The 15,300-nt window shown below is 37.2% G+C and overlaps 3 protein-coding genes and 3 non-coding genes across 6 annotated transcripts; 4 read left to right on the top strand and 2 right to left on the bottom strand.

The window, feature by feature from the left end:
• Positions 1-1,350: 1,350 nt before the first annotated feature.
• LOC148908682 (uncharacterized) lies at positions 1,351-3,103 on the bottom strand. Its single transcript, XM_089036101.1, has 2 exons — positions 2,114-3,103; positions 1,351-1,945 (listed from the first exon to the last, which is right to left on the bottom strand). Exons 1-2 carry the CDS (start codon positions 2,872-2,874, stop codon positions 1,699-1,701), a joined length of 1,008 nt encoding a protein of 335 aa, XP_088892227.1. The 5' UTR covers positions 2,875-3,103; the 3' UTR covers positions 1,351-1,698.
• A 2,489-nt stretch (positions 3,104-5,592) lies between these two features.
• Positions 5,593-6,126, bottom strand: LOC148908681 (uncharacterized). Its single transcript, XM_089035941.1, has one exon. The coding sequence runs from the start codon at positions 6,124-6,126 to the stop codon at positions 5,593-5,595; it is 534 nt and encodes a 177-aa protein (XP_088892067.1).
• A 2,725-nt stretch (positions 6,127-8,851) lies between these two features.
• Positions 8,852-9,385, top strand: LOC148908680 (uncharacterized). The gene has a single exon (XM_089035939.1). It carries the CDS (start codon positions 8,852-8,854, stop codon positions 9,383-9,385), a length of 534 nt encoding a protein of 177 aa, XP_088892065.1.
• Positions 9,386-9,972: 587 nt separating this feature from the next.
• Positions 9,973-10,060, top strand: Trnay-gua (transfer RNA tyrosine (anticodon GUA)). Its single transcript is given in 2 exon segments — positions 9,973-10,009; positions 10,025-10,060. It is a non-coding gene; the product is annotated as a tRNA-Tyr (tRNA).
• A 36-nt stretch (positions 10,061-10,096) lies between these two features.
• Trnad-guc (transfer RNA aspartic acid (anticodon GUC)) lies at positions 10,097-10,168 on the top strand. The gene has a single exon. It is a non-coding gene; the product is annotated as a tRNA-Asp (tRNA).
• Positions 10,169-10,280: 112 nt separating this feature from the next.
• Positions 10,281-10,351, top strand: Trnaw-cca (transfer RNA tryptophan (anticodon CCA)). The gene has a single exon. It is a non-coding gene; the product is annotated as a tRNA-Trp (tRNA).
• Positions 10,352-15,300: the final 4,949 nt, after the last annotated feature.

Here is a 15,300-nt window from a genome sequence, read left to right as displayed (position 1 = left end):
CGGATATGATATCTTCACATGTGACGGATATGAATCTTCACATGTGACGGATATGATCCTTCCATGTGACGGATATGATATCTTTCACATGTGACGGGATATGATACTTCACATGTGACGGATATGATATCTTCACATGTGACGGATATGATATCTTCAACATGTGACGGATATGATATCTTCACATGTGACGGATATGATATCTTCACATGTGAGGATATGATATCTTCACAGTGACGGATATGATATCTTCACATGTGACGGATATGATATCTTCACATGTGACGGATCATGATTATTTCACATGTGGACGGATATGGATATCTTCACAGTGACGGATATGATATCTTCACATGTGACGGATATGATATCTTCACATGTGACGGATATGATATCTTCACATGTGACGGATATGATATCTTCACATGTGACGGATATGATATCTTCTCAGGACGGATATGATATCTTCACATGTGACGGATATGATTATTTCACATGTACGGATATGATATCTTCTCATGTGACGGATATGATATCTTCACATGTGACGGATATGATATCTTCTCATGTGACGGATATGATATCTTCACATGTGACGGATATGATATCTTTCTCATGTGACGGATATGATATCTTCACATGTGACGGATATGATATCTTCACATGTGACGGATATGATATCTTCACATGTGACGGATATGATATCTTCACATGTGACGGATATGATATCTTCACATGTGACGGATATGATATCTTCACATGTGACGGATATGATACCTTCACATGTGACGGACATGATATCTTCACATGTGACGGATATGATACCTTCACATGTGACGGACATGATATCTTCACATGTGACGGATATGATACCTTCACATGTGACGGACATGATATCTTCACATGTGACGGATATGATATCTTCACATGTGACGGATATGATATCTTCACATGTGACGGATATGATATCTTCACATGTGACGGATATGATATCTTCACATGTGACGGATATGACATATTCACATGTGACGGATATGATATCTTCACATGTGACGGATATGACATCTTCACATGTGACGGATATGATATCTTCACATGTGACGGATATGATATCTTCACATGTGACGGATATGATATCTTCTCACGTGACGGATATGATATCTTCACATGTGACGGATATGATATCTTCTCATGTGACGGATATGATATCTTCACATGTGACGGATATGATATCTTCACATGTGACGGATATGATATCTTCACATGTGACCATCAACACTCGAAGATAAAATTCGTATCTCCGCGCGCCCATGTAATATTCTCTATGTCAAATAAAGGAGACGACTAATGGATTTTTTAACCTTTATTTCAAGAACAAGACAGCGTAAACTACAAAATATTTAGTGCGTATTAATGATGAAGGTCATTTGCAAAACAGAACTGACTTTTTTATCGTGGCAGACTCAAAAACATTGTTCCCTTTGTGAATGAGGGTTTCAGTGTGAGAGAATCAGAGAAACAAAACCAAAAATTCACCCACTACAACTTATGACTGAAACCGGTATTTCAATATATTGAAGCTGTTGTTTAATACGTATTTTGTAAGAAACGCAATCTCCGATTACTCAAAGAAGCGCAGCAATGTATAACGATAGGGAGAAAGGCACGAGGGTGCCTCCAACGTTCAGAAATGCAGCGTTACGTTTTAAAGAATCCTATGGCGTGTTCCACTTTAATCTGACAGCTAGTGAGCTCCCTGTTTATCTCCTGTAGTCTTGGGTTTCCATTGACTTGGGCTCTTCTTTTAGGTTTAATCAGAGCAGGATGGGGAGGATAACCGTTGTCAGAAATAATATGGCAGCCAGCAGGTAGATCTAGAGCACACTGCGGACCAATCCTTGGCATCATGTTAAATCCATTAGTGTCGTTGAGATGTCCGGGGAATCTAAAAATGTAGGGAATATAAAACTCAGTAATAAATCTAAAGCAAAACCTGGACGCATAGGCTGGCTTCACACCCACCGGACGAATTTTTAATCGTTCACTTTTATGATATTTCAGCAATAAACATCATTTCCAAGTTTACCAAAATAAAACAGTAGTAAGTACTTACGCAGCCGAACAATGAACTATCATCCCATCTGGAGTAACGATGATGTGGCTTGACATGAAGTGTTTCTTTTTGTCGCCTCTATAAAACATTGCCTGTCGTTGAGATGGTCGCCATATTGGATGAGTCGTTGCATCAATTATCCCAACACAGGACGGAAATTTTTTCCAGTGCCCCAGCCAACCTCTCCACTCTGCTAAAGTTGGCCAAACGACTTGTCGCGAATATTTCTCAAGTAGAAGAGAAACTATTTCTTGTATTGTTTTGCTTACATATGTAATGTCCACTTTAAACATCATGGCCAGGGTTTGCATTCTAAGATATCTTCTCAGCCAAATAAACACTAGGAGGAGTCTGTTTGTAATATTCAATCTTTGAACTCGTATCCTGCGACGGACTCTGTTGCGACGGTATGTCCTGTCGTGCAATATTATTGACATTCGCATGTCCACAACGACCTCACCAAATGTCTGAAGTGTCTCGCCAGTTAGATACCAGAATTTAATGGGAAAGCTAGCAATGTAATGGTAATAGTCACAGCCTCCATTAGGTTCTGCGATTCCTGTAAGGCCAAGTCGATCAATGACATCATTTGTTTTACACATGTCCAAAACGCGAATAATACATATCAAGACGAAGAAGATTTGACTGAAAAGATGAAACGGGAAAGCTGGGAAGTCATTCCCGGCATCTCGAAGCTTCAAAAATTGGAGGAGAACAAAGTAAGCCAGAATGAAGAACGTTGGCAAAACCGGAGGCGGCATCTTGTTTAAAGCGGTTGTTGAGAATTAGCTTTTCAGAAGATACAGCGTAGTATTCACGAGATTATATGCAATTCTGCTATCGTGTGTGCCAAAAATGCATAGGTAAGAGCATTGTATCGTGCTTGATGACAATAGCGTGAATCTACAATCGAGTAATTTCTCGGCTTCGGATATTTAACCTTGGCAAAAAATAATTAGCACATTATATTGTTCAAAGGTTATAATGTAGTTTTTGAACAAGTTGTCACCTCGTGCATGAAGCTCGCTTCAATGCATGACACAAAAAGGGACGAAATAGTGCGAAAAAGATCTGATGCTGACGCAGGTAAGACTTTGTCAAAGGAGGTTCATATTTTGTAATGACACCATAATAGGGGGTGTAATTGTTTACACAGCTTTTAGGATATAATTGAGCAGATTTGTCTTTGCATTTCTCTGTTTTGTGCAATATGTGAAAGAAACTACACATTTTTTTTCAAGTGTAAGTCTGAGAGGCTCAAAGTTATGTTCACACTTAATTCTGTATAAATACCGCCTGGAGTTCTGCATGTGTGTGGTTGAAGTTTCTTGGCTCCATGGAGGGAAGAAACATATTTCTCGAAGCTGCTTTTGCGGGAGAGCCTGTAGTGAATCTAGAAGACCAAGGAGACAAAGAGTTGGAAAGGCTGGAAAGGATTTTCTTTACGCCAAAGACCAGGCAAAAGCGAAAAGCAGACCGCGATAAAGGCAAGTCTAGCAAATCTGAAATAAAATCCAAAAACAGAAACCTCGAGCTACAGCTGGTAAGGGAAGCAGTGAGCAAAGTTGGATGTCTTCCCAAACGAGTACTTAGTTACGTTGAGCTTATGGCCGACCAGCTCGGTCCTGTCGAAAAGGCCTACTATACATCCATTGGCAAGGGAACAGGGCCAACTAAACAGACGGCACTTAGGCGAATAGGAAGAAAAATAAAAGAATGGCAAGTCTCGGGGTAATTTCTTGATATACCAATTCTGATCTCTGACGTCATCAAAACATCAAAATCTAAACTATAGATCGTATAAAGGCATTTCTCAAATATGTTTTAGAAATCAGTGCTATAAGTCACAAGAAAAAATCTCGAGTCATTTCGATGTTTGGTTCCCGAGTTATGAAGGTTGACTTTGTGTCACGCATTACCGTCACGTCTATCTAAATAGCGATGAAAATATTAAAATAATTTACTCTAGTTGAAAGATTTTCACTTAGACACGTTGTAAAGATCTATATAAAGTATATTTAATTGAAATATAGCCAAACATATGAAATATTCCATCATTTTAAGCCTTTGGAATTTCGTCCGCCATGATGGTGTACCAACTTGGAACACCAAGATGGCCGCTCCATACATTTTAACCAAAAATTGCGTCATGTTTACTTGCCTATAGTTCCGCAACGAAATGCTTTACAGCCTTAAAATTTGGCCAGTATATGTAGTTTGGACCGCTTTGCAAGAATATAAAACTTTTATTTCATTATAATGCGAATTTACGCTTTTGAAATTCATGATGACGTAGGTGAAAACCAAGAATATATTGACGTGTTATTGTTCACAATAAAGTTTTTCTGTTCTCTTTGTTTGCCTGGTGTAATGTCATTTTAAGGGTTCATATTTTCCTCGCCATTTATTTCTAACATTAGAGTTCACGCACTAAACCCGTGAAACAAATACTAACTTTAAACAATATAAAACTATGATTAAACAAAAGAAAACAAAATATTCGGTATGAATTAGTACTAATTAGCACTATTTACTGTTCACGGGTTTAGTGCGTGCACACTATAATCGATGATAATTTTATTATCCATGATATAATTTGCTAACTGGAGCGTTTATCCGCCAACGGGAGCTGCCTTGATCCCTTGGAACTTTAAACTGAGAAACTTTAGCATAATGCAATTGATCATGACATGTATTAGAATGCAATAACTACGAACAGCTAAACAACAAAATCGTGAAAGTGCACAAGAAAACCATAATATTTTTTATTATTGGTATTTTTCGTCGCTTGGGAAAATAAACCTTCAGAAGACACTAATTCCATAGTTTTCTTTCGTGCTTGTTTGTCTTTTCACTTTCTGTGCATGAATGTTCAGGGAATTCAGTAAAATCGTTCTACTGCGGCGCGTGTATGCATAACAATAGATGACTTAAGTGGGTCAAAACCAGACATGAGACAAATGTCCTATACATAAAAGGTCTATTAGGGTTTTCCGATTTAGTGACCTTTTCGTCGATTTGGCAATATCTTTATTGCCATGCATTGTCTTTTTTTCTAAGTATTTCATAACAATAGAATTCGGAAAGAATAGAGGCGAGGAAAATTAACTTTCAATGGTCAACTTCCAAATGCACTCTGATTCAGCACGTGTTATAATTTGCTTAATTCGTACTTTTCTCGTACCGGTGCTTTGTTTTATTTCCTATATCAAATTATTTGAGTGGTTTTGCTTAACCTGTGAAATAGTTCAACAGTCTATTACATATTAGTAATAGAACACTATTTCCATTGTTTTTCTTAGTGTCTATTCGTCTGTTATACCCTAACTATAAGTTTCTGTTTTACAGGTTCAGTAAAATCCCTCCATCGCTAGATTGAATCGAAACAACAAGATCATTTTATATTATAGCTACCTTAACCCATCCCAAGCCTTACAGTATTGATTATACTACAGTGTATTATTACATGTAACCTGCAATTAGAGTGCCCTAGCCCGTCGAATCAAGAGTTTCCTTCGATTACTTAAAAACCCACAAGTACTAACTACTATCGGTAGAAACGACCGTTTTTGTCTAAAAATCTGTCCAATGGACTTATAGATCTTTAAGTACCCTATGGCATGTTCAATTTTCACACGTAAACGTCGTAAATGACGGTTTGCCCTTTGTTGGCGGGGGGTTCTTGCGATTCTGTGAGGAGTCACGAGAGGAGCTCTCAATGGATAGCCACCGTCGGCAAGAATTCGGGCATGTCTTGGTAATCCTAACTGACCTCCAAATCCAATGTTTGGGAGGTACCGGTAGGTGCTACTGTCATTTAGATGTCCAGGAAAGCCTGAAACAAGAAGAGTGATCATACCATCGGCATCAATGACCAACTGGGTTGACATGAAATGGACTTTTTTGTCCCCTCCATAAAACTCAGCCTGAAGTCTCCCCGATGGGCGTCGTATGCGATGTATAGTAGCATCTATCGAACCCACTGCATTTGGAAAATGATTCCAATACCCCATAAATGAGGACCATTTCCTTAAGTTGTGCCATGTGATGAAGGATCGAAATTTTAAAAATAAGATGGGCACAACATGATATATCTCCTCGGAAACAGTACTTTTACTGATATCAAATATGTGAGCAAGATAATGGTATGTTGGATAGCTCTTCTCAACCAAATGACAGCAAGCAGTACTCTGTTGCGTACATCTAAAATACAGCGTCGTTGTCTATCAGTAATAGGAGTCCTTGGTAGCATACGAGGCTTTACCACTTCATGAGAAACTACCTGCGCAACCCTATCCAGAGACCAAGGGGTGTCGCCTGTTAGGTACCAGAATTTACGTGGATCTGTTTCCAGTATACTCCATACGTTTCTTCCGGTGTTCTTTCTGAGCACTAGCTCGGGAAACAATACTTGTATTATAGGATAATGAAGTGGCACAATTTCCAAAATCGCGATGGGTAAAGAAATAACGTTTATCAGAGGCGGAAACGGTGGAGGGAAAGGTTGATTGTTGTCATGTAGAAAAAGAACATCCAGTACAGATAATATTGATGTCAACGTACAGAACAGAAAACACGGAAATGGAGGAGGTGGATTTCTGTTCGGCATCTTTTGAGCGAAATGAATAAATGAAAGCTTCATAGATCAATACACTGATCATTTCGCATACTAAAACATGATTGTGTTACACTCGCATGAATACTGATTTGAGAAGAAAAAGAACGCGTGTTTGTTCGTACCTTTCTATTTGATCCTTGCAATCCCTTGTTAATAAACTAATCAATGCCTTTAGAATTCTAAACACGTTGCTCGAGCTCAGTACGCATTATCAAGGGTGAAAGGTGAAATTTGAGAAGAAAAAGGTGTTTTTGTTTTTGCCTTTCTGTCTGATCTAACAATCCCTTAATTAATTAATCAATGCCTTTAGAATTATAGACACAGTTTTCTCGAACTCGTCATGACCAACCCTTTTTTGAAAAGAACCTGTGAAGTATTCACGCTATGAGTATATAAATATGCCCAAAGTTTGAGAATGGCCACATTGACTTCAATCCGCATAAAAGTACTCTAGATGGAAGAAGACAATATTTTTCTACGAGCTGCTCTCACCAAAGAACTTCAAGAAGTTCCATGCCCGAGTTCAAGCACTTTCCCTACTGCGAGTACCATGTCTTTGCAGCAACGACCCAAGCCAAAGCCAAAGCAAAAAAAGAGAAGTACACCAGTAGAGTTGATGCTAATTGGGAAAGGAATGAAAAAGTACGGAAGAGATTTAAAAGCCGTGGTTAGTTTCATGCAGAAACATTCATAGGTACTCGGGGACCAGCTACGAGATTACTACCAGAATATTGGAACACCAGAAGGGCCAAGCACAAGAAAAGCTATGGCAAGAGTTCGAAAAATTGCTAAGAAGTCTTTATACAAAGCAAGGTGATGTTGAAAAAAATTTTGAAATTCAGGTTCTTCTAAAAAATAAAATTTTAACGTTTATCTATTTTCTCTTTAGTGATTCTCGGCATGTACAAGAAGCTTCGACTGTTGCATCCACCAGTAAAGCAGTTAAGACTAGCGCCGAGCAAGAATTTAATAGTAGCGAAAGTGAGTTTGATATCGATAGTGACAGCGATTGGAAAGTCACCGAGAACGATATATTTAAAAAAGATACGCAATATACAAACATCCAAGCATCTCAATCCAGAGAGGAAATTTTGAGTGCTGTCAAGAATGGTGATGATGCAAAAGACCAAGCTGATGCAAAATCGAAGAGGAAGAAAAGCCAAAGGTACGCTAAAGTCGTGTTTCTTGATGCTGGTAGCGAATGTCACATAATTGACTATAACTTTCCTGCTTTTTTTTTTTTTTACTTTGTATTCAACAGGGGAAAACAGACAGCTAAATCGACCAGACAATCTAACCCTTGATAATGCGTACTGAGCTCGAGCAACGTGTTTAGAATTCTAAAGGCATTGATTAGTTTATTAACAAGGGATTGCAAGGATCAAATAGAAAGGTACGAACAAACACGCGTTCTTTTTCTTCTCAAATCAGTATTCATGCGAGTGTAACACAATCATGTTTTAGTATGCGAAATGATCAGTGTATTGATCTATGAAGCTTTCATTTATTCATTTCGCTCAAAAGATGCCGAACAGAAATCCACCTCCTCCATTTCCGTGTTTTCTGTTCTGTACGTTGACATCAATATTATCTGTACTGGATGTTCTTTTTCTACATGACAACAATCAACCTTTCCCTCCACCGTTTCCGCCTCTGATAAACGTTATTTCTTTACCCATCGCGATTTTGGAAATTGTGCCACTTCATTATCCTATAATACAAGTATTGTTTCCCGAGCTAGTGCTCAGAAAGAACACCGGAAGAAACGTATGGAGTATACTGGAAACAGATCCACGTAAATTCTGGTACCTAACAGGCGACACCCCTTGGTCTCTGGATAGGGTTGCGCAGGTAGTTTCTCATGAAGTGGTAAAGCCTCGTATGCTACCAAGGACTCCTATTACTGATAGACAACGACGCTGTATTTTAGATGTACGCAACAGAGTACTGCTTGCTGTCATTTGGTTGAGAAGAGCTATCCAACATACCATTATCTTGCTCACATATTTGATATCAGTAAAAGTACTGTTTCCGAGGAGATATATCATGTTGTGCCCATCTTATTTTTAAAATTTCGATCCTTCATCACATGGCACAACTTAAGGAAATGGTCCTCATTTATGGGGTATTGGAATCATTTTCCAAATGCAGTGGGTTCGATAGATGCTACTATACATCGCATACGACGCCCATCGGGGAGACTTCAGGCTGAGTTTTATGGAGGGGACAAAAAAGTCCATTTCATGTCAACCCAGTTGGTCATTGATGCCGATGGTATGATCACTCTTCTTGTTTCAGGCTTTCCTGGACATCTAAATGACAGTAGCACCTACCGGTACCTCCCAAACATTGGATTTGGAGGTCAGTTAGGATTACCAAGACATGCCCGAATTCTTGCCGACGGTGGCTATCCATTGAGAGCTCCTCTCGTGACTCCTCACAGAATCGCAAGAACCCCCCGCCAACAAAGGGCAAACCGTCATTTACGACGTTTACGTGTGAAAATTGAACATGCCATAGGGTACTTAAAGATCTATAAGTCCATTGGACAGATTTTTAGACAAAAACGGTCGTTTCTACCGATAGTAGTTAGTACTTGTGGGTTTTTAAGTAATCGAAGGAAACTCTTGATTCGACGGGCTAGGGCACTCTAATTGCAGGTTACATGTAATAATACACTGTAGTATAATCAATACTGTAAGGCTTGGGATGGGTTAAGGTAGCTATAATATAAAATGATCTTGTTGTTTCGATTCAATCTAGCGATGGAGGGATTTTACTGAACCTGTAAAACAGAAACTTATAGTTAGGGTATAACAGACGAATAGACACTAAGAAAAACAATGGAAATAGTGTTCTATTACTAATATGTAATAGACTGTTGAACTATTTCACAGGTTAAGCAAAACCACTCAAATAATTTGATATAGGAAATAAAACAAAGCACCGGTACGAGAAAAGTACGAATTAAGCAAATTATAACACGTGCTGAATCAGAGTGCATTTGGAAGTTGACCATTGAAAGTTAATTTTTCTCGCCTCTATTCTTTCCGAATTCTATTGTTATGAAATACTTAGAAAAAAAGACAATGCATGGCAATAAAGATATTGCCAAATCGACGAAAAGGTCACTAAATCGTAAAACCCTCTTAGGATTAAACTTTGACGTAAAATACTCGTTTAGATTAACTGATTCGGAAATGGGTAAATAAAGTTTTCTTGAAGAGTAAATAGCATAGAACTCGCGATAGCTCAGTCGGTAGAGCAACAGACTGTAGTATGTAATAACAGTTATCTGTAGGTCGTCGGTTCAATCCCGACTCGTGAGATAAAACTATTTTTTGATAGAAAGAAAAAACATCAAATCCATGATAGTATAGTGGTTAATATACTCGCCTGTCGAGCAAGAGACCAGGGTTCGATTCCCTGTCATGGAGATAACACTTTTGGGGCGTACAAATAGGTATCTTTGTTAGAAGAGCATCGATTGCTTAAGAAAGATGATGCGTTGAAAATAAATTAAAATTTTAATCGTAGGAATTCATAAAAGACCTTATGGTGTAATGGTATCACATCTGACTCCAGATCAGAAGTCATGGGTTCGATTCCCATTGAGGTCCTCTATTGATGGGTTGCAAGCATTCCCAAGAGAGTTTAAAGACAAAAGCATGGCGGCCATTGTGGTGCCGTTAACAATGGATGCTAATGAGAAATCTTTTGTTAAATGGCACCAACATGGCCGCGATGACGTAACGGAAACCTCACTATAGAATACGTCACCGTTGTTACCGGCCCGGAAAGTAGGGTCTGGGGGAGAGCACCGGTTCGCACCGGTGGCACCGGGCGCAGAACCGCCATTTCATATCTACTACTTACAGCGAACGAAACGAAAGGCCCGTTAAATCATTATTTAAACTGTAGGTGGCCGTATACGATGTATGTATACATTGTACAATCTTGTTTATCCAGCTGGTTTTATTTAGATAACGGCTTTTTCTATATGATACACGATTATACGTGGTAAATTACGTATTCTAAGCTCATTGTCAGTTAACGTTTTTCAAGGTAGCATTTTGATGTGATCCTGGCCTTGTTTTTATGAAGTTATTTCGAGAAAGCTGAACGGTGATTACCTGACTGATAACTTTTCAGCAAACTTTAGAAGGTACATGGGTGAACGGGTAATTTTTTTTTTTTTTTTTTTTTTTTTTTGAAGAAAACCAGTGTATATAAGATGATACAACGTTTTAAAATATTAACGAAATTTGAGGTTTATGCAAACAAATAATTATTATTTCGGTGCTTATTTTGCAGGTATTATGCTTTGAAAGAAAGCCAAAAATAGAATCGCGAAAACCACGAGAAAAGTCTTTAAACCTTTTTTTGATCACTACTTTTAAATTTAAATCTGAAATGAATGATAATAATAAAATCTTAAAAAAACGTTATAATTTTGTATTTAATTTTTTTGGATACCGTAAAACTAACGAAAAGTGTGGAAAAGAAAATTTAAGGAAAAGGAGAGGTTGGGGTTAAAATAAAAAATAAACTAAAAAAATAAATTGGACCAAAATACCAAATCACAATCTTGCGATTATAAGCTTAGATAATAATCCTACAAAAAGCTGACATTCAAATCGTGTTTTTAAAGACCTTTGTTTGTCCGATGTGTTGCTAAATTGGCCAGATATTTTCCAGAACAAAAGTATTAATCAGTTGCTATGAAATATAACTGACTGATGAGGTCATAAGATAAGGCATTAAGAACACCCCCTCATATAAAGTCCAATAAAGAATATTGCTAATCTTACACTAAAACACGCCCAGACTATTGAAGATGAATAGTCAAGCACACGAGTCTCACAAAACCCACGCTTTACATAAAGAAATACATAACCAACTAATGTCCAGGAAGACGAGCAGAGGTTATTGATATGACCTATATTTATTATTTACGCAACCGTGTAGAAGTGGTTTTTTGTTTTTGTTTTTTGTTTTTTTCCACAATGCGAAACCTGCAAGAAATTATTTGATAGCCACGAGGTTAGAAAACCTGTCGTTCGCGCCGCTGTCTTCAAAGGATTCACAGTGAAAACAGAACGTTAACACCGGGCAAAACACCAGGTTAAACGACAAAGCATCATCATGTTTATATTTAGGGTCGTAAACCTTTGGCCTTCCGAACAACAAAGTCGAAGCAATCGTGTCATGGCCTTTATAATGTGGCTAGGTTATTAAGTTTTGGTCGGGGTATTTAGAAAGATATCTGAAAATATACTTAAAGAAGTTGCCGCCTTTGTAGTTATATATACCTAAAAGTTAACAGTAATGATAAAAAGGTAAATTATACAACGTGAAAATATGAAAAAACTTACTGACGTTTCGGACGCTAGTCCTTCGTCGGAGTGAAAGAGAAAGAGGTCTGACGAAGGACTAGCGTCCGAAACGTTAGTAAGTTTTTTCATCTTTTCACGGTGAATAATTTACCTTTTCATCATTACTGTTTAATTAGAAACACCGACGCAGCTCACACTAGTTATTAGCTAGTTATATCTTCTTCTTTAGACTAAAAGCTACATATTTAATCGTGTAGTTGGTCGGATAAGACGAAATCTTGTCTACTGAGCTTTTTGGCGATTTTTTTTTTTTTTTTTTTATTTATTTTTATCCACTTGAGAGATATATTTTATTTCAGGAAAGAGATAGATGGAAAGAGGCGGTATCTTGGATTACATTTAAAAAAGAAAAAAATATTGAATGTTGAAACCTATTGGCTTAACGATTAAGACACGGTAATGATAAAAAGGTAAATTAAGACACGGCTAGCTCACAGACCGAATGAGACATCCGCTTGGTAGCGTTCCCGTCTTTCTAAACTCCTAACAAATAATTCTCACTGAGGATGTAAAGACACACTGAACGTTCTGCAATCAATACTAAACTATCATCTCTGATAAGAGTCAGAAAAACCATGTGAAATCACACAGTGAGACCCAACAGACTCTTCTCACATGCGACGCTGTATTAAAATAAAAGGCAAGTGCGCTACTCGGCAGACGTTTGAATGATTAAGCTGTTCAAAATATAATTTTGACATTTTAGTTGTTTTTTAAGTGAAGATCTTGTATCGAAAGGACCTTTGTATCTAGAATAGTATGGTTGCACTTTCGAGTGATTTGGACATCCGCTTGATAACGTTCCCGTCTTTCTAAACTCCTAACAAATAATTCTCACTGAGGATGTAACCGACCGTTGTGCAATCAATACTAAACTTTCATCTCCGATAAGAGTCAGAAAAACTGTGTGGAAGCAGCTAATACGGTACAAAGTAATTCGTATCTCATAACATTCCTTCGAAAGCACGCGTTTCAGTTTAATCATCGAAAAATGAAAAAAAAGCGTATATCAATTACCACTTCCTTTCGACTTCCCTACCCCACACCCCACGAAAAATATGGAACATAAGATCTAATGAAATTTGCGAATTATAATATTTTTAATGAACACTGATAAAATGAATATATTTGATGTCAAATTTAAAGCGAATATTTAGTGAAAAAAATTAGACAAAACAAGTAAAAATTCAAACAGCAGCGATATAGAGGTGATTTAAGGTTCACAAAAGTCCAGCAAATCTTACCGGATCCTATTAAACTCGGCTGATAAGCAGAGAAACAACCGATAAGTCTTTTAATCAAAAGTTGAATACGACACCTGACCCTCGACCGTACACCTGTCATAAAGGATTACAAATACAGTCATTTTACTTAGAATACCAAATATCCTTTTCATAACTATCGTTGCTATAGTGAGAGATATAGTTACTATCGCATCGTTTTAATGATATCGGCTTTTTCTTGGTACGTGTTACGAAACACTGACGACAATCGTCTTAATAAAAGTAGTAATCACTCGTTGATTTACGTTGACAATATTTGATGGGATACCTGTGTTACAAATTGCCAGCGCTCAGACTGTGGGGTCTGGGATGAGTATACCAGTTTTCGTAAAAAAGTTTTTGTTCACATATTTTCAACATTATGATTTACTAAATACTACAAAATCAAGGAAAATTTGGACCAAGTAGTTCAACCAAACCGCGCATTCTCATATTTTTAACATTCTTTAAAAAAAATTTACCTCTTTTTCAATAAAATTTTATTTTGGTTGAATTTCAAAATTCTGCTTATTTTAGTTCATTGGGAAAGAATTTGTTTTGCGATTCTGAAAACATGATAAATGTGATCTTAGTCACCTACCTGTTGAAAATTTTCTACCTTAGAAATTTCAACGCCTTCAAACCACAATACATAACTCTTATAGAATTAGCTATTTTTCTAAACCTAACATATCAGGGGCAGATCCAGGGGTGGTAAAATGGGTCACTAGTCACCCCCCCTTTTGCTCAAATATCTCAGTATATTGTTAGTAACAGTCACCCCCTTTTTCTCGAATTCCTGGTAAAACCTTTGTAATAGTCACCCCTCTTCTAAAATTCCTGGATCCGCCCCTGCATATTATATTATTTAAAGGTAGAATTCTTTTTTTAATTGAATACACTTACCCTGTCAAAATGAGTTACCCTCTCCTTGTCTTCGGTAGATAAAAAAGATCATATTGCTACCCCTATCATTAATATAAATTAAATTAACAATACTGAACACTGGAAAGAAAAAAATACTTAAATTGTTGTTATAATCTAAACACGTATGCAAGTATGTAAAGATATATAGGGAAATCTTTTAAGATCATGCATACATTCATTCAATCATTCATTCACTTCCATTGACGACTCTTAAAACTCCAATGTATACGGGCTTATTCTGAGGTGGGTAAACAAAAGCAGAAATTAGAATAACGAAAAAAGCAACTCCTGGATTCTAGTCTAAGCCCGCATACACTTGAGTTTTAAAATGTCATCGATATTGAATGGACCGATCCATCTCAAAATTATCTTCAATGCCAGGCTAATATGAAAACACAAAAGAAATCACCTTTTTCTCAATAGAATTTGTGGCATATCTTTGATATTTCTATGATAGCCTTGCTTTTAAGATAATTTGAGATGGGCATATTATTGATTCATTCACTAAGTTGACTGCCCACCAATTAACTCACCCACTGACTCCCCTCCCCCTAATACTCGGTCGCTCATTCATCATCATCTTCCTTCTTCTCGTCCTCCCGCCCTCTCCTAATCTAAGTAGTTCACTCACCCACCAACTTAGTCATTCATTTGTTCACTCATTCACTCATACTTTTACTCTGGCAATCTTTTCATTAATTCATTTAACTATAATTTCTTTATTCATTCTTTTGTTCATTCTTTTGCCATTCACTCATTCATTAAATATTTAATCTATGCAAGAGTTAAATAACAAGATTGGATTCACTCTGGATTTTAAAATAATTTCTCATAGCATTCTTAGTCACAATTTAACACTCGGTACATTCAAGTTCAATTCACAGACCCTTTTGTGTATAAATTAGAAAAGTACTCAACGTGAAAAATGCGAAATATTTCTGGTTAGTTTTGATAACTATCATCTTAAAGCTTTCTTCACAGCTT

The sequence above is a fragment of the Actinia tenebrosa genome, unplaced genomic scaffold (genome assembly GCF_029948245.1).
Source record: "Actinia tenebrosa isolate PJP-AT-01 unplaced genomic scaffold, QUT_ActTen_1.0 PGA_scaffold3__52_contigs__length_22856419, whole genome shotgun sequence".
Classification (NCBI taxonomy): Eukaryota; Metazoa; Cnidaria; class Anthozoa; order Actiniaria; family Actiniidae; genus Actinia; species Actinia tenebrosa.
This window is presented reverse-complemented; position numbering and strand designations above follow the sequence as displayed.

What these genes read in the sequence shown, in the direction of transcription:
- LOC148908682 (XM_089036101.1), bottom strand. Translation starts at nt 2,874, where the DNA reads ATGCCGCCTCCGGTTTTGCCAACGTTCTTCATTCTGGCTTACTTTGTT. An exon ending in ATAGTTCATTGTTCGGCTGC is followed by an intron (nt 1,946 to 2,113) that starts GTAAGTACTTAC and finishes CTACATTTTTAG; the next exon opens with ATTCCCCGGACATCTCAACG.
- LOC148908681 (XM_089035941.1), bottom strand. Translation starts at nt 6,126, where the DNA reads ATGGGGTATTGGAATCATTTTCCAAATGCAGTGGGTTCGATAGATGCT.
- LOC148908680 (XM_089035939.1), top strand. Translation starts at nt 8,852, where the DNA reads ATGGGGTATTGGAATCATTTTCCAAATGCAGTGGGTTCGATAGATGCT.